Below are 22,581 nucleotides of genomic sequence, written 5' to 3'. Positions count from 1 at the left end.
GTTATCAAGGGCATCATCACATATTTGTGTTTCTGTTTCATACTTCCTTTTCAGTCGCTTTTGTTAACAATTCCTCCATTTCCACCCAGTTGTCAATCTTCAACTTTGAAAAATACTCTTGGTAGATGTTCTTGTTTTGTTTGATAATTTGTGTAGCAATCTTTAGTTGTTTCGGGTTCTATTTGAGTGAAATTTTACTTTAATTTCCAAGGGATAATAGACAGAATTGACAGTTAGATTTTTCACGCTTTAGTATTTGAGATCTTCCCTCTATTTTGTTGTTATTATTGTAACATGGTCTAGGCAGTAGGTCATGTCCCAACTATTTTTCTTCCTTGGGAGGGCTCTGAAATGAATAGGCATAACTTTTAGATTGCACTGCTTGCAAAGGGCAGTTAATGTTTTTCGATTTCTGATTGTTTTCGTATCAGCCGGATACTCTTCAACAATGTTTTTGTATATCCATGCATTAAAGTTCCCAACCAAAATTTTAACATTTTCTCAAGGAATTTTGGATGTTTCATTTTTAAGTCTTTCCCAGAATTATTTTATCCTGACCTGAGTTTATTCAGTTACTTTTCAGAAGATATGAAATTATGAATTAGAAACATAAAATAGTCTCTGAATTAATGTAAACACTTACTTGTATTTCTAGCAGCAATTCAGTCTTGCGTCTTCTGATGTCTATGAGCATCTTCTGCTGTTCAGGTGTGAGTTCTACAAAAATATGAAAATAATACTAAGATTAATTTTTTTCATTTGGTGAAACATTAAATTTTGTTTGAAAGCAATGTTGGAGAAAATAATCATTTCTCTCCATGTTTCATATCAGTGACCGCAGCTATCCAAGCTGATTGCTATTTAGGTAGCTCGTTTCAATTCTCACTAAATGAGACAGTCAATTGTCTCAATACAAATTTAAAAAAGAAATACCTGTTAGTCTTATCACATGTATGAATAGTATAATATTTCTCCATTTCGGCTATCGTAATCTAATGAAAGAAATATTTTACACAAAAATCATAAAATCACATATTCGAGCAATGTGATACACAGAAACTCAATAAATAAAAAGTAACTCCAACAGGAAGATAGTATCTCATCTTACAATAGATTACTTCATATCAAAAAACATTACAATCCCAAAAGCAACAGGAACATTTTATAAAGAGGCATACTATTCCACAAATGGAGGTCACAAATAGTGAGAAATAAATTACACAGATTAATACTGAATGAGGTCAACAGAAATGTCAAACAGTTTTTCTGATTACCAGATTCTTTCATGTCATTATGCATCTCATGTTCTCCTACTTTTCCTATCTCAAGCCTACCCTCTCCATTCTTGACATCATGTTGCCTCTGAATTTTTCAGCTCTGCCACCAAAGACACCCTGTGGATTTCTCAAGTTCCTCACCGCCATTATCTTTTAACTTTGCTCCAGCTCCACAAATGTGGCCAAGATTATAAGTGCAGTAGAACAATCAATGTGACATATTCCACAAGAAGTGGCAGATGGGGTATGGCTTGCTACAAACCAGATTTTAGTGACACTCAAGCTATGTAAGTCCAATATTAGCAGGGTGGAAAAACATGGACTGAAATCAGTGGGGAAGGATGACGAGTTGACAGTCTTTTTGGGCGAGATGGGGAAAGCTTACGCTTATCCTCAATGCTACAGATTATTGTATGAAAGTGGATCTGGTATTGGAAGACTGCACATACTGGATCCTCAAATGGGATTCGGCTTTGGCACTTAGCAGTAAGCCAAGGGAGCTACTAAAGAACACTGGCCTCTATGACATATCCATGAAGATTTAAATCAAGAGCACCTAGGCCTCTCAGCTCTCCTACATATAGGTTGGCAACATATTTAACTAAATTATTGGCAGCTAAAGTTGACCACTGTGGACATCATACCAAGAACTCACAAATGTTTATTAATGTGATAAAGCAGATAAGCATATACCTCAAGTCACGTCAAGATCAGTTTCAACGTGGTCTCCCTTTGTACAATGGTCCTGTAGAACAGACACGTTAGCTATTGGTCACTTGTCGCTTCAATGAAATGTTAAAATCATTTTGACACTTCTTGTCAGTCAGTCACTTTTTATATGGTGGACATTATTATGACATGACTGATGGAACAGCCATAGGTTCACCACCGTGACCAGCCAGAGCTAATCTTTTCATGGAGGATTTTGATGAATAAGTGCTGAACAGCACTCCATTACAGACATCCCACTTCTTCAGATATGCTGACGATACATTTTTATTCTGGCTGCATGGGAGTGAGACAATGCAGCAGTTCATCGAGCACATGAATGATACACATCCATACAATAGGGGTGGAGAAGGAAGTTTCCTTTCTTAGAAGTATTGGTTGAATGGAAATAAAATGGACAACTTAGGCACTCTGTGCGTAGAAAACCGACATACACAGAGCTCTAATTCAATGGGTGTAGCTTTCACCATCGAGCTAAGAACAAGCTATGCTGAGCACTGTAACATAAAGAGCCAAAACTATTTTGGACAAGTAGCACCTCGGCTCTTAGGTTAAGCATCTGATGATCATGTTCCTTCTGAACAGGTATTCTGTCTGTGATATCAGGTCAATGCTGTCAAGGAAACAAGGATGTAACACTGTTCAACCAAGCCAGGAGGGCCAACTTGCAGCACTGCTTCCATTCTGCAATGCAGCAGCTAGCACAATAGGTAGAGTCCTAAACATGCAAGGAATCAGGCCAGACTTCCGACTACCCATGAAAATTAAAGAAATGTTGCAACAATTAATAATAATCTCAGCCTGACAGTACCAGGGGTTTGTAACATCCCTTGCAAGTGTGGCAAAAGTTATGCTGACCAGTTTATACAAACTGTTGCCAATTATGGTGTTAAGCATTCGTGTAACCTTAAATACAGGAATCTCAAAAAATCAGCAGTGGTCAAGCACAGCTGTTAAATAAACAGAAGATTTTGTTTGAACACAGGAAAATTCTTAGCCATCAAACTACTGGGACACTCTTATCAAGGAAGCAGTTGAAATTACACTTTTAAGAGCAACAAACTTTAGTACACACTCCAGTTATGCACCTAAAAAGGCAAGGGTGCATGCACTTGGTAAACAAGGACTACAGAGGAACACTTTACCGATCAATGCAAGTGTGGCACTACAAGCGACACTAGACAGAGCCTGCAAACATTACTATGGCCACCTTGATATGTGAGCAGTTTCCATGATATCATCACAATGTAATCCAGCCAATCAGATGCTGCCCTCTTGTTATAAAAGTGGAAGCCTAATCAGTATCACAACAGTCAGATATAGCCACTGATGACGACAATGATGATGATGTACGTAATAATCGAAAACACAGGATTTTATATGAATCTGACATGACAAGTGAATCAAGAACTTTTTATCCATCATCATTTACCTTCTGCTACATGTAGCATAAAAGTTTGTCAATCTGTCCTGCCAATAAGCAATTTCTGGTCATTATACTACATTCAGATTTTCGTTCCCTTATTTATTCATATTTTTTGCATGAAGCTGATCTCTATGTAGTACTGAATGGTTGTAATCAAAGTGAAGCTACTCATGGAGGTCCTATATGGGCTGTAATTATCACATGGCATAAAAAATTGACATACATACTAATGCGTTACTGTGGAACCAAAATATGGTGGAGAAAATATTAGTTCCAATTGTGACCACCAGGTGCACACTGATTATATGATGGCATGACACCCACACTGTCATTTGACAAGCCATAATGTGACAGTATGGCTATCGAGGAGAGAAACCACGTGCTGTTAGCGAAACTGTTTTATGTGAATGGCAGCAATTAGTGCTATACTGAGAGAGTATCACCATTTAAAGCAAATGAGGAGGGTTCTGAAGTCATTAAATGGTTTAAAGAAGATAATAATGAAGTTCAAACACATGGATGGGCTTGGTGTGGAACCTGAAAGAGAAAGGCATCTTATCCTGGTGGAAGTGATTGAAATGGTTGCTGTTGCTATAAGTGACCATACAGCAGATGCCCTGGGTAGTGCTAGTGTTCATGCAGTGTCATGAGGATTGTCCATCCCATAGTCAACAATACAGAAAGTTTTGCAGTTTATTTTACATTGGTATCTGTACAAGATCCAGAGGGTGCAGCAACAGAAACCTCCACAGCAAGGTTCTGAATTTGGTCTTCAGTTTCTGGCTTGGATCAAAGTTGATGACATGTGGCTGGGCAATATTCCATGGAATGACAAGGCACATTTTGCACTACAGGATGCAGTGAATATACAGAACTGTCGAATTTGGGGTACTGTTAAACCATGTGTTGTGCACAAAGAGCCACTACACTCACCGTATTTGACTGTATGGTGTCGATTCACAAGCACCTTTATTCCCAGTCTGTTGTTCTTTGAAAAGAACATACCCAGAGGACCTGTAAGGTGTACCCTGATGTCTGCACATTATGGTGTCTTCCCTGCACAGCAGGCGATTCTTGCTTTAGAAGAGTGCAACTGTGTGGAAACCACTTTTTACATACAAGATGGGGCAACATTAAATGTCAGTCATTCATGAACAATCTGCTTAATGCAATCTTCCACAGGCATGTTATCTCCAGATGCTTCCTAAATGCATGGCAGCAAAATCACCAGATCTGAATCCAACTGACTTTTGGCTCTTGGCATACTTAAAAGAATACATTTAGCAGGGTCATGTTCAGCCTCTACCTAATCTGAAGGCCAATATACAGGAACATGTTGCTCAGATTCTACTGTAATTGCTGCAAGCAACTGTTGTTCATGTCAGTTTATGGATGTAGCAGCTTGTCACCGTCTCCAGTGCTCATATTAAATAAATTGTGTAAGTGGCACTTAATAATAAAATCATCATTAGTCCTTTCTCACTTGTTTGACCTCCTCTGTCTGCATCTTGTTCCAAAGATATTATATATGGAAACATTTCTATACACTTTTCTTGCATTCACAGTGCCACACTAGCACATGGTGGCCAAAACTGGAATTAATTGTTTTTCCAGTGTAAATAGGTTCTGCATTAACGCATTAGAATATCTACCAAGTTTCACTGCCATTTCATAATTATACCCCACACAGGATCTCTGTGAGTAGCTACACTTTTGATTATAACCACCAATATTATCCAGTTTCCTTGTCTTTTATGATTTCTGTTCTATTCCCATATTAACTGTTCTCTGTGATGCTGATTTATAACTGAATCACAATTGCACAATGACAAAGTGGATACAGAGAGGCCTACAGATCTTTCATCACCAGTAACAGTGCATATGAAGAAATGTTGAGAACCCTTTTTGAGTTTTTGAAAGAATTTTGATTAAGTTTAAGGTATATCTTAAACTGCCTGAATAGTAAAAAATTGCTAACAAAATTAAAATTCACTAGAAATTGTAAATGTATATGGAGAGCAAATGGCACATCAACATTTTTTGGCATTAAAGAGGGATATGCAAGACAGATACGCTCTACCTCTAGTATTTTTCACAATGGTACCTAATTAAAAAGCTAATAAGAATATCTAGAAGACTAATGATGAGCTAAATTGTCTGTTGTGGGAGGATGCTGAAAAACAGACAAAGACAAAGAAAACGGCATGCAAAGATATTTAAATGTTTTCATCTTTTTATTTCATTTTTTTAAGTAATAGATTTTCAGTTGAAAAATGCTAGATAGTATGAAACTTCAAGTTACTGTTAACAGTCTCTGTTTATTTGTCGCCAGGACAAATTGTGAAGTTTTAAACCTCCATCATCAGGTGAATTTACATGTATTAGTATGACGTGTGTATTGCATTATGATTTTGGGCTAGCTTGTGGCTCTGTCCCCAGTGGTCACAGGTTCCTTTCCCCATCATAAGTTTACATGTAATATGGAGACAGTGCTACAAGTTAACTCAAAATCATAACACAACACACACTTCATACTAACATGTATTAATTCACCAGATGATGGAGGTTTATACCTTCAAAACGTGTCATGGAGATAAATAAACAGTGACTGGTATCGGTAGACTTGTTGTGTCATTTGATATGAATAACAGTCATGGCAAAGCCTAACCTAAAATGTTAGCATTTAAATAATGAAACTTAACAATATTAAAAACATGTCAACTTTGGAATTAACCAAACACTTAAAATTTTGTGGACAAAGAGAGTCAACTATCAGGTAATACACAAGAAGACCAAAGAAACACAGAACGTCTTTGGTACAAACAACAAAATGTAATAACATACAGAAAAACATTAACTATTCAACATAATTAATTGTAACTCATTGAGTGATATATATGTGATCTGGGGTAACAACCAACAGCAAAAATTAAACTATTTAGAACCTTGCATAATCAAACAATTACAGATGAAACAAGATATATGACAAAAAAGTTTATCAATCTTTTTAAAAAAGTGCTTTTCTTTTGACACATTCATATATCTTCCTTCCGTGAAGATAGGAATAAATTTTCCTTCTGATACGACAAGAGAACTCCAACTTGAATATATTCAAATGCAGTTCTAGTATTACGTTAAAAGCCAGTGGTCACTGCATTCTGCAACATTATTATGGAAACAAAGAATTGCTTTTCTGTTTTGAAGTTAATTTTTTCCTTCTATTTTCTTTCGCAAGGGCTGTTCTGATTTAATTCAATCCTATACTGTTTCTTAAAGTTTGTTACTTTGTTCATTCCTTCGAAACTAATTGACAGCAACATTTTATCTGCTTTTTTTTCACTGCCATGTATATATTTGTTTCATTAACTGACATCAATTTTTTATTCTGCAATTATCATTGAGTCTTATGATTTGTTCCATCCTCAGTAGCATGGAACAACTGGTCATTTTTGTGCTCTCTCCTTGCTTCATCAGCCATAGAAAACCAGGATAACATAAAGTATAAGGGACAGATATGTGTTCCCGATTATAAAAAAAATCTGGTCTTGTATATCACAAACGACCTGATAAGGTTTCACACAGATGTCTTTTAAATGTCCTACACAATAAGGGCCAATACTCATGGTAATACTTTATCTACTTTCTTGAGGTTCAAGTACAGTAGATGAAGGGATATCCGTGGTTTGCTCTTATGACAGTATGGAACAAGTAATATTATATGGTCCATAATCACAATATTATACACAAATTATAATTAGATGGGAAGCATTCCTCAAAGTTTCTAATGCAGTGAAACATTCTCACTAATGACTCATCTGACTTTGGCAGTCCATTTATCTATTTTGTAACAAAACCAAACAACTTTTCACCATGCATTTAAATTCAAAATCAGTCCCTAACCAGTTTTCATTCCTCAGACACTGGTGATAACAGAAATACTACACCAAACATAATACTCATATTTCACTGTTATTTAAATGTACAGTTACACAGTAAACCCATCATAAATTATAGAAAGGCTTGGGGAAAGCAACATCTCTACAAAGGCAGACTTGTTACTAATACTTCTACGTGAATAATTCAAATCCAATGTTTTGGATTTCGATCCGATGTCAGTGACATGATTATTTCCATTGATTTCCACTTCTTTCAACTATGATGATTTGTACATGTGAAAATTGCCAAGTTGTACAGTGATTTGGAGTCCATGTTAAAGTGTAGGTCCCTCTATACCTGACTATGTAAGTTCAAAGACCAGAGGAAGGCAAAATGCACACCACCTTTGTCGAGACCATGACAAGTAAAGTGCCATCGAGTTCAAACTTACCTGCAGACTGAGGGCAGTTTTACCTTTTACTTGCTGATGAATTAAATCACGTGTACCTTTGTACTACTTCTATTAAAAATTCTGGTCCCCCCTCCCCCCCAATAGCTTACACACTATTATTTGCTAACTTTCAGCAAATAAATTTTCTAAGAGCTATTCTAATGGTTTAACTCTAGCGAGGGTCTACTATTCAAAAAACTATCATCATCTAGACCTAATATTCACATCTTCTCTGGTTCAACAGTCCTTAAAAAGTTTACAGCCAAAACACAAAAATTCATCCTATTTTCTTCTCCCTGATCAAGTTATCACTTCTTCTCCTACTCTCAACTATTTTACTGGTTTTCTTTATAATTACAATGCTGAATTTTACACTCATTCTATTCAGTACGCCGTACAGATTGTTTTTCTTTTCATCCAGATGTAAATGTTAAAAGGCAAATTCTAACATCATTGCTTTCGCTGTTATAATTTTACTCCTGCTGCAGAAAAATCCTTAGTGATTTCTGCAGCAGGTTATAGGTAAGTAATGTACCATCCTTATGTATGTTTCCATGCCAGGCTTTCTTTTTAAGTGCCGTTTCCGTTATACTGTGTGCTCACTTACAAATAACTTATTTATTTCTGAATTTCAGTCATTTCTTTCCAAATGTTTCACATGATTATCTGGTTCATCACAACAGGAGAAGCTTCTTTCAGTTTAATTTTTCTCTATTTTTCTTTTGCCAACCTTTACAACTGCTTCTCAGACAGTCTGATCATTACTAATCCAGTTGATTTTTCTTCTCATTCTGATATATATAATGCCCTGGACGGGTTCAGCAAAACCCAAGTGGATTACTCCTAGTGTGAGGTTTGAGTGACCTAATTCCCCTCTCCCACACACAAACAAACACAAAACTGCTCATTTGTCTCCAGCCAAAACCTCTTTCTTCCATGAAAAAGTTCCAAAAGCTAGAAATGCTGTGATTTATTTTTAAGCATCTCTATTGGTTGTACTAGCAGTTACACCACCTGAAATATATGCTGTAACAACTGTTCAGATACAAAAACCTCACCGGGGAGGGGGGGGGGGGGGGGGAGGGGGGAATCACACGGTCTTTGATAAACCGGATAGATACGTTGGCATCAGCTGAACATTTAAAGCCAGGTAAATTCCTATACTGTAGCAACGTCGCAACATAATTACGTTCTGTCAATATGTTTTCGAATACAGTATGCCACCGAAAACATTATTTATGTGAAAAATGTTGTTTCTTTATAAATGTTGCAACATTTTACACATTTCATAGGGACTAACATTGACACAGAACTATTCTTTTTCAATAAATAATCTGGAACATCATCAACTCTACACGAATAAGATTTTGTGGTTCTTGCAATGTCAATACTTTTTTTCCCAGTTACTGAGGTCAGAAAAAATAATCTGTGTGACATTGGGATCAACAGTTTTGCATGATTCCTCAAAACAGATTATCAACAATCTTTGAAAAATGCTGGTTAAATCACTCAAACATCTGATCTCCATCTGAAATTTGTTTCAGTTAGCTGCAGGTATTCAGGTGCGTCCATTTTGCTTTGGTTCCTATGGTACCAGCATCAAATTCAGAAAAGGCCACACTCATACTACCTGAGTTTGCAATATACCTATAGTTTGAGGTCTGGTTTGATTTTGATAGGATTTTGTCGAGGACCTATTTATACTTTTAAAAGTATTTTTGGGTGTAGACTGGCAAAACAAAGCTTAAAAGACAATTTGATAAAGATGTCAGTAGCATAAGGTGTCTCAACAGTAGAGACATTATATCTGTTCCTCTTTGTCTGTTGCCAAGCCATTCAGATAGTTAACAAAAGAGTACCTTTAACTTAAACTTTTTCTAAGATCACAGTGACAGTAACTGTTGCCATATAGGTTTTAGTAGCAAAAGACTGAAGCTGACGGACTATAAAAATGAATTGTGATGTATCACATGAAGGTGAAGCAACAGCTTTGTAAAAGATTTCAGAAGTTAAAAATTATAAACAGTGAGTGGTTACAATTTTCTAATGGTCCTGAATTATTAGTTGTAGTAAACAGTCATGGATCAGCCTGCAGACAAAAATAGTTATATTTAAAAAATATATTAAATGAACATACAATATAATATTTAGTGGAATTGCCTGAAGTTCAGTTTAATTGGACATGGTTCTGTTATTCATCATCTATAGCTATATATCTCTTACACATATCCAGTTTAGCAACTCATTTTACAAAAGGAAAAAATACAGAGAGACTGGCCATTTTTGAATAGCAGTGACTTAATTATGATGGAGATGTGTAAGACACTGACTGCTGCACACTTATTGATGAAGTTTCACGGCCAGGCCAGGCACAAAGCATCAGTTTGAGGCTCTGCATGTCCAGCTGTGGTCACAATGTGCCAGGTAATAGTGTGACTGCCAGCAGTGACATGGCAGTTAACATGTTAATGTAATACAGGTATCTGTGTCTTTTTTCTTGTTGGATGACACATTTAGTCCAGATTTCTATGCATTAATACTCACTCTTTTCTACTCACAAGCAATACACATCTTGTTGGAGAAAGAATTTTGAATAGTTCCACGTCCTTCACCCCAACATCAATAAATTAATTTTCAAGCAGTGACAATATTATCTAATATCTTATTTAAACATACATGTAAGTTACAGGTTTCTACTTCAATTCATATGTGCTTTTCGGTTTTAATGTAATTATAAATGGAAAAGAGCTACATAGTTTTAAATACAAGACTGTCAGTCTTTTTTTATAAGAAAACAAACAGCACTCTGTCAAAAAATACCGGGCCCAATTACTCTGTCACTTTGGCCCAATCTTATAACATGCCTCTACATGTAGCACAATCGTCAATTTTTGGTTCAGATAAGTTGCTGACATTTGGGATCTTGTTTTAGTTTTATTAACCAGTGTGATTAGTTTCACGTGTCAAAAGACACCAAGCATTAAAGACAAATTTGATAAGGATGTCATTAAAATAACACCCATACTTTTAGTTACATGTCATCTAGTACACTGGCGTAATACTTAAAATGGTGCATACCAATATGTCTTTTTCATGGATACCTACTACTTTTGAAACAACTGCACAAACATGTGGATGAGCAAGTTGTGGATTAGATGTACGACAAATTATCACAGTTCTCTATTACAGTAAAATACAGTGTGATGAGTTTCTATTTAGGATCGAAAGTTCTATATAATAATAGCTCATGACCAAAAAATGTAAAGTATTTGTATTATCTCAATCACAAAGAGAACAATACAATCAGAAGTTTCAAAACTCTATCTTACGATTCGTTTACAGATGAACTGCAAAGGATATATGAAATATTATTCAAGAGTTTAATGCAAACATTGCATTTGTCTCAAATTATGACAGCTAATAAATTCAGCACGTTTTTTATTGTACATTAATAACGAACTTTGGGGGTCACAATACGATCATCAAATGTTCAGTTCGTATCCAAAAACAAATGCTTAGAACAATTTTAGAACAGACTACACGCTCCGCAATTTTGACAGATGACTTCCAAGAACGAGTTGCTGAGTGCGTGACAAGTATCAGCTGTATGTCACGGACAAATTTCAATATTTGGTGTAGACGTAATACATAACAATGTATTGGCGTTTTAAGTTTATAAAGGGTGCTAGATTTGACAACAGAGTGTTTAAAATAGAACAACAAGGTTTAAAGGGGTTGATCAATAGCTTTTATGCCATTAGCGTTGAACATTATGTCAGTAGACTTCTCATCACAGCTCACCTGTTAAATTAAACGTATCGGGAACATGCGACGAAGTACTCATTTTTAAGGAATCAAATTCCTTCCACATCAGAAAAACAAACGCATAAAAAACTGAAATAATTTTACGTAACCATTAGCTTTCTTCCACACCAAAGATGTTGCAACGGGAATTGTAAAAAAATTGCTTACACCAAATACATAGTACTCTCTGTGGGCGTCTTTAGCGCGCCGTGTGGCGTTCTCTGCAACTAATAAACTGCTTGGCAGTATTTTCAAACACATGCAGTGCATTCAGTGACGTAGTGTTTGTGTGATATAAAAGCTAGAAGAGCCACAGTAAATATTTGTGTGTTAACTAGCGAAATGATGATCCGCGGGTTCAAATCCCACTCTCCTACGCTGGTAGAACAACAATAAATTTTTGTATGTATCTAGAATGAAATTTTCACTCTGCACCGGAGTGTAAACTGACATCAAACTTTCTGGCAGATTAAAACTGTGTGCTGAACGGAGACTCGAACTTGCTCGCAAAAGGCACAGGTACCGAGTTAGAGTCTCGGTCCAACATATAGTTTTAATCTGCCAGAAAGTTTAATATCTCTGTTTTAACGACGAAAATGTCATCCGTGGTCGGAATCTCATACTCCCACACTAGTAGAGCTACAGTAAATATATGCATGTTAACTCCAAGAAATGGTATTCCGTGGTTGGAATCACACACTTTCACATCATCAAATACAATGGCTAGAGTAACTGTCTAGTTCTAGATTGACAAATGTTCCCTGTTGTCCTCCACCCATTCGTTGCTCATGTCAGCTAGACTGGCTAGAGGCACCCTGTAGTATCAGTGTGATAGTTGCGACCTTGCTTGTTGTCATTTACTGTGTTCCTCGCAGATTCCTGCCTTCGTCACATTGTTTAGTGCCCGTATTCCTGCAACCGCCTTCTCACGTTGTCACCGCCGTGGCCGTCGTCTTCCGTCGCTGTCATCACCGCCCCATCGTCCCAGGCATCTCTGCTGTCACCCCTGCCACCGTTGCGACACTTTGTCGCCGGCCGCGTGCTAATCTCTCGCAACTCCTCCTCTGCCCGGTACCGTCGTCCTCGCCTCCGCTTCGGCTGCCTCCCACACCACTAATATTCAGATTTATTTAGCTACCTCTGATCATGCACAGGATACAGTTTTCGTCAGTTTATTTAGCTACTTCTGATCATGCACAAGATACAGCTTTAATCAGGTATATCTGTAGGAAGTGGATTCACAAGCACCTTTATGCTCATTCATTTCTTCTTTGAAGAGACTACATCGAGAGAACCTCTCAGGCGTATCGTGAGGTCTGCACGTTGACACCACCTTGTACAGCATTCCTGCTTTGGCGCAACTGTATGGAAACTATTGTTTTCACACAAGATGGGGCAACACCTAATGTCGCTCACCAATGAAAGGTCTTCATAACGCAACCTTCCAAGCACATGTACTCTCCAGAAGTTTTCCAAATGCATGGCCTGCAAGATCATCAGGTCTGAACCCATGGGTGACTTTAGGTCCGGGGATATCTAAAAGAATGTGTTTAGCAGGGTCATGTTCAATCTACACCTGATCTGAAGGCTAGTATACGGGAACCCATTGCTCACAAGCCACCAGAAGTGCTTTGAACAACTGTTGATCACGTTGTTTTACAGATGCAGCATCTCTCAAACTCATATTGAACAAATCGTGTAAGCTGCAGGTAATAATAAAATCAATACCATGCCTTTCTCAATTCTTAGAGCTTCTCTGCCCATGGGTCGTTCCTAACCCACACATAAGGAAACATTTCTATAAGTCTTTCTTGCAATCATGGCATCAGATTTGCACCTGGCGAGCAAAATGGGAGCTAATTGTCTTTCCAGGATAATGCATTACAATATCTACCAAGTTTCACAGTCATACAATAATTAAGTCCACACTGGATGTTTGTGAGTAGCTGGTCTTTAATTACAACCATTCAAACACATACATTAGCGACAAGTGTACATAATATATAACACAACAAGCATAATTAATAACTGTGAAGAGAACTCAAAGGAATGAAAAAAATCCTAAGCAATATACTGTACGTGTGCACGAAACATTAGCAACTGCACTGAAGCTTAGCCATAAAATGAATATTACAACCCACTTTATAACAAAAAGATGTGCACAACAGCTAAACTAAAAAGCTAAAGTGATGAATCACTATACGACACAGACAATCAATGAATTAAGAAATGCAAACAAAAGAAGAATGATGAGATGCCCTGCTGAACCCGCAGGACAGGACAGGTAGTTTAAGTTGTGGAAAGGGGCCAAAATAAGTGGCTGTCAGTTACACTCGAACATACAACCTTTTATTTGATCAAACATTACAAGAGCCAAGAATTTATTTATTTATTTATTTATTTATTTTGAACACAGCTTTAGTTTTGGAACTTAATTAGCGGCTGAATGCGGCATACAATCTCATACCTTAAGGGCAAGACCACTTTAATTTAAAAGCAGCTGAAAGCCAATAACTTAAAGCTCAACCAAAATCAGGAATTTAAAAGGGAAAGCCTTATCTTAAAACAGTTTCTTAATTAGGCTGAAGGCCCAGACCATCTGATGCCTTAAGGGCAAAACAACCTTAATCTAAAAGTCAGCTAGAAGCCATACAAGTACAAACAAAAGGAACAAACAAGAAAAGGCAGTACACTAAAGGACGCTTAGAAGTTCCGAGGGTCGGCCTGGAATTCAAACACTAATGCTTGCTTAGGTGAGACAGGCAGTCGGCCCAACCATTGTCGATGCGACGACAACCCAACCTACAAATAGTCAGCAGACCCACCGACAAGGTAACCTCTGCTTCACCCAACCAGCATACAACAGGGAGTTCAATGGAACAACGTAGAAGGTATTGGCACCCACAACCAATTATACATTGAGCTGTCAAACTACACACCATGCTGGACAGTGACAATACAATAAGGAAAACACACTGCATGAATTTACATCAACGGCCAGGGCAGGTAACAGGAATGTTAACGACCACAAGGCAGAAGATTCCACTGGTGCACTTCAATTCAAATAACCAAGTACAGTTAAACTCCACTGGAGGGTGGCTAAAATTTGCCAACTTGAAAACACATGTTGCTGCTGGCAGGAATATCCCAACAGCCGACAACGATCTCCAAATGACACAATGTGAACAGCTGGTAGACTAAGTCAAAACTCAACTTTCATGTCCAGGATTGGTGAGCCACGAACCCCATAGCAATGGGAATAGCACCAAACACTCCGACACCACATAGAGGCTGCCGGTGGGCCAGGCCAAACAACGCGCTGCGGAGATTTCCTCGCTACTCAACGCCAACTGACCAACTGTCCGCACACAGCCCAACTGGAAACTATAAGCTCCAGGCCAAAGATAGTCCAAGGAGCAGATATTGATATGCACCACTGCTGCCATCCACAGAAAGAGAGGATAACAGCATAATCGTGATAACTGTGGGAGACTAAACACAATAGCAACCAAGGTTCAATCCAACGCATAGCATGAGCCAGCCACAGCTCAAATGGCTGTTAATTTGAAATGGAAAGATTAAATCAAAATAAATTTACTTTACAAAGTTTCTTCTTAAAGGGAGAAGTGAAGAAACAGGTATACAATAGAATCACTTATCTCATTAGCAAAAACAAAGCAAAAATCCCAAATGTCAGTCTACATCTACATAGATACTCAGCAAGTCACATTACGGTGCATGGTGCAGGGTACCCAGAACCACTACTAGTCATTTCCTTTCCTGTTCCTCTCACAAATAGAGAGAGGAAATAACTACTGTCTATATGGCTCTGTGTGAGCCCTGAATTCTCATATTTTATCTTTGTAGTCCTTACAAGCAATGTATGTTAGCTACAGTAAAACCGTTCCACAACCAGCTGCAAAAGCCAGTTCTCTAAATTTTTTCCATAGTGTTTCTTGAAAAGAAAGTTGTTTACCCTTCAGGGTTCCCATCTGAGTTCCAAAAGCATCTCTGCCCATTTGAATGTTGTTTGAATATACCGGTAACAAAGCTAGCAGCCCACCTCTGAATTGTTTTGGTATCTGTCTTTAATCCGAACCTAGCACAGATCTCATACGCTCAAGAATAAGTCACACTAGTGTCGTATATGGGGTCTTCATTACAGATGAACCACATTTTCCTGAAATTCAACCAATAAACTGAAGTTGACCATTCACCATCCCTACCATAGTTCTCACATTCTCTTTCTATTTCATATCGTTTTGTAGCGTTATGCCCAGATGTTGAAATGACATAACTGAGTTGAGCAGTACACTGCTAACATTGTATCTGAACATTACTGGTTTGTTTTTCCTACTAATTCACGTTACCTTACATTTTCCTACATTTAGAGCTAGCTGCCTTTCATCACACCAACTAGAAATTTTGTCTCAGTCATCTTGTATCCTCCTACAGTCACTCAACTTTGACGCCTTACCATACACCACAGCATTATCGACAAACAGCCACAGATTGCTGTCCACCCTGTTATGTTTACTTACAGTGAACTTGTGTGCTTTGTTGGTGTGTGACATACAAGCGGTAAGTTGGGATTTACCAATGCAGAAATAACTGTCATCATGCTCAAGCTGTAGGGAGAGTGTAGGAGGAATGCAGTTCATTCATGTAACAGTGTATGTGGCCATATATCTCAACAGAAGTCAACCATCTCAACAATTATTTATCAGCAGCTTCAACCAATTATGGTAAAACCTAGACAATGTAACAAAAAGAAACAAGTGGCAACAGAAGATGGGGAAATTAGTGGTCTTGCTGCTGTTACAGTTGATCTGCGTGTTAGCTCCCTTGCAATCACACGAGGAAGCGGTATGAGTCAGGCAAGTGTCCTATGCATTCTCCTTTGACATAGATTCCATCCCTACCATATTTCTTTCCATCAAGAGCTGCATATAAACAATTATGAGAATCATGTTAACTTCTGTACATGGGTGTTATGACAGGATCTACATCTACATCCATACTTTGCAAGCCACCTGACTGTGTGTGGCGGAGGGTACTTTGAGTACCTCTATCGGTTCTCCTTTCTGTTCCAGTCTCATATTGTTCATGGAAAGAAAGATTGCCTGTATGCCTCTGTGTGGGCTCTAATCTCTCTGATTTTATCCTCATGGTCTCTTCGCGAGATATACGTAGGAGGGAGCAATATACTGCTTGACTCCTCAGTGAAGGTATGTTCTTGAAAGTTCAACAAAAGCCCATACCGGGCTACTGAGCATATCTCTTGCAGAGTCTTCCACTGGAGTTTATCTATCATCTCCATAACACTTTCGATATTACTAAATGATATTGTAGTGAAGCGTGCTGCTCTCCATTGGATCTTCTCTATCTCTTTTATCAACACTATTTGGTACGGATCCCACACCGGTGAGCAGTATTCAAGCAGTGGGTGAACAAGTGTACTGTAACCTACTTCCTTTGTTTTCAGATTGCATTTCCTTAGTATTCTTCCAATGAATCTTAGTCTGGCATCTGCTTTACTGACGATTAATTTTATATGGTCATTCCATTTTAAATCACTCCTAATGCCTAATCCCAGGTAATTTATGGAATTAACTGCTTCCAGTTGCTGACCTGCTATATTGTAGCTAAATGATAAAGGATCTTTCTTTCTATGTATTCACAGCACATTAGGCCTACACTTGTATACATTGACATTCAATTGCCACCATGCACCATGCATCAATTTGTTGCAGATCCTCCTGCATTTCAGTACAATTTTCCATTTCTCAATATACTACAGCATCATCTGCAAAAAGCCTCAATGAACTTCCGATGTTATCCACAAGGTCATGTATGTATACTGTGAATAGCAACTGTCCTACAACACTCCCCTGCGGCACACCTGAAATCACTCTCACTGCGGAAGACTTCTCTCCATTGAGAATGATATGCTGCATTCTGTTATCTAGGAACTCTTCAATCCAATCACACAATTGGTCTGATAGTCCATTAGCCCTTACTTTGTTCATTAAATGACTGTGGGTAACTGTATCAAACACCTTGCAGAAGTCAAGAAACACGGCATCTACCTGGGAACCCATGTCTATGGCCCTCTGAGTCTCGTGGATGAATAGCACGAGCTGGGTTCCACTCGATCGTCTTTTTCGAAACCCATGCTGATTCCTACAAGGTAGATTTCTAGTTTCCAGAAAAGTCATTATACTCGAACATAATGTGTTCCAAAATTCTACAACTGATCGACGTTAGAGATATAGGTCTATAGTTTTGCACATCTGTTCGATGTCCCTTCTTGGAAACGGGGATGACCTGTGCCCTTTTCCAATCCTTTGGAATGCTACACTCTTCTAGAGACCTACGGTACACCGCTGCAAGAAGGGGGGCAAGTTACTTTGCGTACTCTGTGTAAAATCGAACTTGTATCCCATCAGGTCCAGCGGCCTTTCCTCTTTTGAGCGATTTTAATTGTTTTTCTATCCCTCTGTCATCTACTTTGATATCCACTATTTTGTCATCTGTGCGACAGTCTAGAGAAGGAACTACAGTGTAGTCTTCCTCTGTGAAACAGCTTTGGAAAAATACATTTAGTACTTCGGCGTTTAGTCTGTCATCCTCTGTTTCAGTACAATTTTGGTTACAGAGTGTCTGGACATTTTGTTTTGACCCACCTACCGATTTGACATAAGACCAAAATTTCCACATGCATCACATATCTTATTTAGTAATGAAATGCACATTTACCAATCCTGGCCGTAAACCATGAAATCGTGCACTATTTGTCTGTTGACAATCTCTGCTGGTTTTGTCAGGTGGAGGACCTTTTTTCATAGATGGAACACTGAACATGCACAAGTATCACAGCCTCCTAACAGACCATCTTCCATGGATGCTAAAAGATGTTCCTTTGCAGACTAGGAGGAACCTATGATACCAACATGATTGCTGTCCAGCCCATAGTGCACAAAGTACTACAGCATGTCTTCGTGAATTGTTTCCAAATCATTGGACTGGGTGCAGAGGACCTGTATCTTGTCTGGCCCATTTCTAAGATTTGACACCTTTAGACTTTTTTCTGTGAGGAAAACTGAAATATGCTGTCTACAAGGACATGCCAATTACATCAAATAATATGCAATGACGTATTACTGCTGCCTGCTCGGGCATCTCCACTGAAATGATAGCACATGTGCAGCAGTTATTCCATACCATACTGGAAGCATGTATTGCTGCTACCAGTGCTAATTTTGAACACAACCTGTTACAGTCAGTTGTCTCCTTGCTAGTCAGAATCCACATAAATAGTGTATGTACTTGTGCCGTTCATTAGTGTGTGCAACCAGAGCTATTGAAGAAGCATTAGTGAGGGAATTTTTCAAAATACGATAACTCATAAATGGCCCACACTAGAATCCTGCAACAAACATCACTGAATTTATCCTACTTTTAGTCTGTTAATGTCAGTAGATGTTGTTAAATTTAAAAATGTGTATGTCTGCACAAAAAATACACTTTCTAAGTATTATAAAAATCTGTTGATTGGATAATAATATGGGCCCCAGACTATTAATCCATTCTGTGATAACTTCACATCTATAGCACTTTCCATTTCCACAATGTTTTCAGTGTAATTTTTAGGTGATTCACTCTGTATATATGGTGAAAATGCAAGTAGCAAAGAGGAGAGCCAATGATATCTTCATCAAAAAGTCTCCCAACAAATGCAAAGTTGCCTGGAAGGTAGTAAAGTCTATTTCAGAGAGTCACAGAACCATGCAAGTGACTCCAGTCTCACCTGAGGTGCTAAATAACTTCTTAATAAAGTATGCAAATCATGTAGAAATCCAGTAAGTCCTCCACATTAACAATGACCTTGGCCACACTTACCTTGGCCATGTTTCTACAGAATCTGCCTCCACAATAGATCATCCCCTCAAAGAGGGAGCTCTGATATTCCATTGCCACCTAAAGTAGATCCTTTCTAATATCACCCTGAGTCCTACTTCTGTCAAAAATGTGTCCATTCGAATGATCTCCTCACAGCTGATTACAGCAATAAATCCCTCTTTTCCACACTGTAAAGCCTCTTGTCTTATTAAACAATACACTACCCTTGTTTCCACTCCTACCTGCAGCACCTACAATGATTCCCACCCCGTCTGTTTCATCAAATGCAAAGCCAAGTCTCAGCCTACCAAACTTGAAATAACTATCCCAACTTGTCCCATTGATAATCCTATTCATCCCACCAGTTCCATCAAATTCCCACTGCTGAAGATGATATAAAATTCACAAAGGTGGTACTTCAAAACATCCATCCATTTCAATGACTACAGACCCTCCAAAAACTCTCCCTCACCACCTACTCCATATTCCATCTAAACATCCAAGCCACCTGTTCCCACAACCAGGATCACCTGCCTTAACATCCTAGTCTAATCCCTCTTTCATACTCACCTACACAAACCATTCCTAGACCCTTATATGGCAAAACAGCATTATAATGTCCTGTTCCAAAACATCTGTTTCCTCCCTACAAATAAAACCTTATTTATGCATGCCCTTTCCCAACACAATATACTTGCCTTCATTTTTAATGAGACCTTTGTCCAATCCTTTTACACCATTTGAACCTCTTCCTATATCCTACACCACATGGATAATCCCTCTCCCTTAGCCAGTGATGGAGTTGCAATTGGCCACCTTTTCAGCCACATAGCTTATAAATACTCCCACCAAACACCTTAACCCTTATTTGTGCTACTTTACACATATGACCTAATGAACCTATCCTGTATGACTTCCTCATCCACGTAGACCATAACTTCCCAACTACCTATCTACATTATTGCTGCTTATTTTGACATCTGCAGCAAGTCCCCTGCAGAATTCCAACAGTGGTGTCAGTTTACAGACTCCCTCCATGGTGACATTGTACCTATCCCGCAGCACATCTCCTGATATTAACACCTCTCCAGATGTCATTTTAGTATCTTCCAACCTCCTTGGGCACCTCACAGCAGCAGTCCTTTATTCAAACTTAAATGTTCACCTACCTGTTCTACTCAGCATTGCCTACATACTACTTCATTCCCAAGCACTGCAACCCAATAGCAATCCAAGACTATTCAAGGACCAACTGGAATGCTTGCTGAGAATCTATACATACTTAGAATGGAAGCCAGTCACTCACCTCCCAGCAACTTGATGTCCCTCATGCAATGTATTTTCTACTCCATACCTTGTCAGACACTATATCCACCCACGTTTCTACCAAGACTGTATATCCTCTTTGCCCGACCCCCCTCCCCCCGACCCCTTTCCCAAGTTCTACTCCTCCTTCAAGAATCATGTCATTTAGTTATTTATACTGCTCCTTCCTATGGACTCATGACCAGGATAAGCTCACATGCCTCTGGCAAACACAAATATACCTAGGAAATTACTAAATGCTAAAACACACTGGGAATGTTGCCAGAAATGCACCAGGTTCAGTGCTATACTACAATTAACTCTTCCAAGTATTTCATTGATTCACTGACAGTAATTCCATCCCTCTCTATTCATTCCTACACAACAATCATCCCCTACTGACAACCGAAGCAAAGCTGATCACTTTGTATCCTATCTTTCCGACATCCTCACAATTCTTGAAGACCCTCATTTTGAATACTCCATCTTTCCTACAATCTATGAACAAACAAATTCCATTGTTCCACCCCTGACATCCAGCCTCATACCACAAATTGAATTAAATACACCAATCACAGCAAAACAAATACTTCACAGAGAACACAACAGTTAGGAGAACCACATCATCTATCGATACCTAAAAGAATGTCCCCTCTCCTTTCTTGTCGCTCTTGTAACCCTTTATAACATGATCCTCTCTACAAGTTACTGTCTTGAAGTGTAGAACAACTCCAAAATCCTACTTTTCCTCAAGTCGCACAAACCCTCTACTGATACTTCCTCTTACTGCTCCATCAGTCTCACCTCAGTGTTGAATAAGGTCTTTGAATCCGATGATGATGATGATGATGAGGTCCCATACTCCGAGGAGTGTAGGGGAAGATGAGGGAGACCTGCCCCGCCGTACTAGGCAAGGTCCTAGTGGAGGTGGTTTGCCATTGTCATCCTCCAACCATAATGGGGATGAATGATGATGATGAAGATGACACAACAACACCCAGTCATCTCGAGGCAGGAAAAATCCTGGACCCGGCTGGGAATCGAACCCGGGACGCTGTGCGTGGGAAGCAAGAACGCTACTGCAAGACCACGAGCTTGAATCCATTCTCTCCTAATGCATCTATCAAGACCTGAACCAACACAAACTTTTTCCTATTAACCAGCATGGCTTCTGTCCCAACTTCTCTTCTGATGATCAACTCCTGTTCCTCACTCACCTTCTGTCCCACCAGCCAGACAGCCAAAAATCCAATATTTTTGTATTGCTCAACATGGAGAAAGCCTATGACCATGTATATCATTCCAGTCTCTTTTTCAGACTCCAGAGTAGTAGAAATCCACTTAACTATGTCCACCTTATTGCATCCATCCTACCTAATCACTCATCCTTTGTCACTATTAACAATTCAGTTCCCATATCTTTCATCCTATTCCAGGTGTGGCCCAAGGCTCTGTCCTCCCTCCTCTGCTTTACCTCCTCTAAACTGCCAATATGACCAAACTACCTCCATCAATCCACCTTGTTCAGTATGCTGAAGACACTGCCTTCCTTATCATCTACCCTGCACTATAGAAATCCCAATGATACCTCAAACTCTACCTCAACCATTTTAGGTGCTGATGCAACCAATGACTGCACAAGATCAACAATTCCAAAATCCATGCAATACAGGATGTGTCCAGAAAGTAATGTGTCACAATGTTTTTTGATGCTGCCTTATGTTGCACAGCGATCAGACCAGCTGGGGAGGATGGGAATCTTAGCTTTTCAGCAGTAGGTTGCTCAATTGCCTCCTCACTCTTGGAGGGCT

At 38.8% G+C, this 22,581-nt stretch overlaps 1 protein-coding gene across 1 annotated transcript in view; it reads right to left on the bottom strand.

Annotated features, from left to right (window-relative positions):
• The window catches only part of LOC126161802 (cytohesin-1), a 214,592-nt gene extending 202,874 nt beyond the window's left edge, over positions 1-11,718 (bottom strand). The window contains exons 1-2 of the mRNA XM_049917892.1: positions 11,561-11,718; positions 644-717 (exon numbers count right to left, since the gene is read on the bottom strand). Of these exons, the coding sequence (XP_049773849.1) occupies positions 644-717; positions 11,561-11,630 (144 nt within the window). The 5' untranslated portion in view covers positions 11,631-11,718. The remainder of the gene's footprint in view (positions 1-643; positions 718-11,560) is intronic.
• Between the last annotated feature and the right edge of the window lie 10,863 nt (positions 11,719-22,581).

This window comes from Schistocerca cancellata, chromosome 2 (assembly GCF_023864275.1).
Source record: "Schistocerca cancellata isolate TAMUIC-IGC-003103 chromosome 2, iqSchCanc2.1, whole genome shotgun sequence".
Lineage (NCBI taxonomy): Eukaryota > Metazoa > Arthropoda > Insecta > Orthoptera > Acrididae > Schistocerca > Schistocerca cancellata.
The sequence above is the reverse complement of the archived record's forward strand: the minus strand, read 5'-3'. Positions and strand labels throughout refer to the sequence as shown.